Source organism: Phaseolus vulgaris, unplaced genomic scaffold, assembly GCF_000499845.2.
Source record: "Phaseolus vulgaris cultivar G19833 unplaced genomic scaffold, P. vulgaris v2.0 scaffold_19, whole genome shotgun sequence".
Lineage (NCBI taxonomy): Eukaryota > Viridiplantae > Streptophyta > Magnoliopsida > Fabales > Fabaceae > Phaseolus > Phaseolus vulgaris.
The window spans coordinates 134,983-137,415 of record NW_027174088.1 but is presented as its reverse complement, the minus strand read 5'-3'; the positions used below and the strand labels follow the sequence as shown (position 1 = coordinate 137,415).

The window sequence follows — 2,433 nt, the reverse complement described above, 5'->3', positions numbered from 1 at the left end:
CTCCTCGCCGTTGAGCGGGCGCAGGCGAGAAAGGTCCTCAGTGCATCCGGGGGGGGAGGAGATGTACGCCCTGGGCAAGTTGAGGCACCGGACAAAGCCCTTATCGCCGTTGTGCGAACTAAGGCCCATCAAAGACCTCCTCGCCGTCGAGCGAGTGCAGGCGAGAAAGAGAAAAAGTCCTCCGTGTTTCTGGGAGCGAGAAGATGTAACTCCCGGGGCAACGTAGAGGCAAGTTAAAGACCTCCTCGCCGTTGAGCGGGCGCAGGCGAGAAAAGGTCCTCAGTGCATCCAGGGGGGGAGGAGATGTACACCCTGGGCAAGTTGAGGCACCTGACAAAGTCCTTCTCGCCGTCGAGCGAGTTAAGGCCGTTTAAAGTCCTTCTCGCCGATGAGCGAGTTCTCTTCTCTTCATCCGTGGGATGCATTTTAATCTGGTTGTACCCTGAGAAGGCGTCCAGAAAGCTCAGCAACTTGCACCCTACTGCGCTGTCGACCAGGACATCTATGCTTGGCAAAGGGTATGAATCCTTTGGGCAAGCCTTGTTTAGGTCCGTGAAGTCGACACACATGCGCCACTTCCCGTTGCTCTTCTTTACCAGCACGACATTAGCTAACCACTCAGGGTACTGGACCTCCCTGATATGGCCTGCGGCGAGGAGCTTTTGCGTTTCATCCCTAATCGCCTGTCTCCTCTCCTCATTGAACTTTCTTCTCCTCTGTCGCACTGGTCTGACCTGTGTGTCCATTGCCAGGTGGTGACACAAGAAATCGGGGTCGATTCCCGGCATGTCTGAAGCAGACCATGCAAAAGCGTCCAGATGCCGTTCTATCACCTTGGCGATCTGGTCTTGTAGCTCACCTTCCAAAGATCTTCCCAACTTGAAGACCTTGCCCCCGATCTCCCTCTCGAGCCACTCCTCGACGGGTTTGGGCCTGGTTTCACTGGCGATCACCGCCCTGGCGATTCCCAATTCCCTAGCCTCCTCTGGGCGGTTTCTCGCTTCTTCTAACCGACCGACGTCCTTTCCCTCAACCTCAGCGTCTACCATGATAACATCGCCTCCGGCGGTCACCTCCATCGCCGCATCAACAACTCGCCCTTCTGTTGGCCTGGGCTCCACACCGGGAGGCGGCGTCGTGGTGATGTAGCTCACCGACCTCTTATTCTTGAGGCTATTTTCGTAGCACTTCTTTGCCTCCTTTTGGTAAGATCTTATGGTGATCACCACCCCCTCCATTGATGGCAACTTAACCTTCATGTGCCTGGTCGAGGGCACAACTCCTATTCTGTTGAGGGTCGGCCTTCCCAACAGAATGTTATACGCCGAGGGGGCATTTACAACGAGGTACTTGATCTTCTCCGTCCTCGAGGCCGTCTCGTCTGTGAACGTGGTTCTCAACTCAATGTACCCCCTGACCTCCACCTAGTCGCCAACGAACCCATACAAGCATCCTCCGTAGGGCCTTAACTGGTCAAGGGGTCATTGTAGCTTGGTGAAAGTCTGCCAGAACATGACATCTGCCGAGCTTCCTTGATCCACCAGCACCCGGTGGACCTTCCTTCCCGCCGTGACTAGCGAGACAACTATGGGATCGTTATCATGAGGCACAACGTCCCTGAGATCCTCCTTTGTGAACGTAATGTCCACATCTGGCGAGTGGTCTTCGAACACATCTACTGCCATCACAGACCTTGCATATTTCTTCCTCTGCGATGCAGTACATCCATCACCCGAGAAACCTCCAGCGATGGTGTGGATCTCGCCGTGAGTGGGCATCTCATGCTGCTGGCCCTCACTGCTCATCAGCTGAGAGCTCGACGCTTGCCCCGTCCTCTTGTCCAGCAGGTAGTCATTCAAGAAGCCGCTCTTGACCAAATCGTTGAGTTGGTATCCTAGGGCCAAGCACGAATCAAGGGAGTGACCAAAACTTTGGTGGAATTCACACCATGCGTTCGATTTTGGTCCTAGCACCTTATCTGAAACTTTCTCAGGCGCCTTAAGCCTGTCAGCTATGTTGGGAATGGCGATCAGGTCCGCCAACCCCATGACGAACTTGTACCTGGGTGGGCGATTGAACTCCCTAGGGCGCCCTGGGCCCCTTCCCTTGTTTTTCTTTGGGTCGTAAGGATGGCGAGTCGTCTGATCCTTCTTAGCCGCCGCTGTCTACAACACCCTCTGCGGCTGAATTCTAGTTTGGGCCCATGGCCTAGCAGGAGCCACACTCCCTCTCTTTTCTGCGACCTCACTCTCGTCGGCGATGTGGGCCACAACAAGTCGCCGAACTTCAGCAAACGTGGCGGGGTGCCCCTAATTAGCGCCTCGCAGAAAGGTCCAGGCAGTACGCCCTTTTTGAAGGCGTATACCAACATGTCCTCGTCTTTGGCAGGCGAGCGGACCATCTGTGCTCCAAAACGATTCAGATAGTCCCTGA

At 55.1% G+C, this 2,433-nt stretch overlaps 1 protein-coding gene across 1 annotated transcript; it reads right to left on the bottom strand.

Annotated features, from left to right (window-relative positions):
• Positions 1-1,481: 1,481 nt before the first annotated feature.
• On the bottom strand, positions 1,482-2,048 carry LOC137817182 (uncharacterized). Its single transcript, XM_068620428.1, has one exon. The coding sequence runs from the start codon at positions 2,046-2,048 to the stop codon at positions 1,482-1,484; it is 567 nt and encodes a 188-aa protein (XP_068476529.1).
• Positions 2,049-2,433: the final 385 nt, after the last annotated feature.

Coding starts and splice junctions, on each gene's coding strand:
- LOC137817182 (XM_068620428.1), bottom strand. CDS start 2,048: ATGGGGTTGGCGGACCTGATCGCCATTCCCAACATAGCTGACAGGCTT.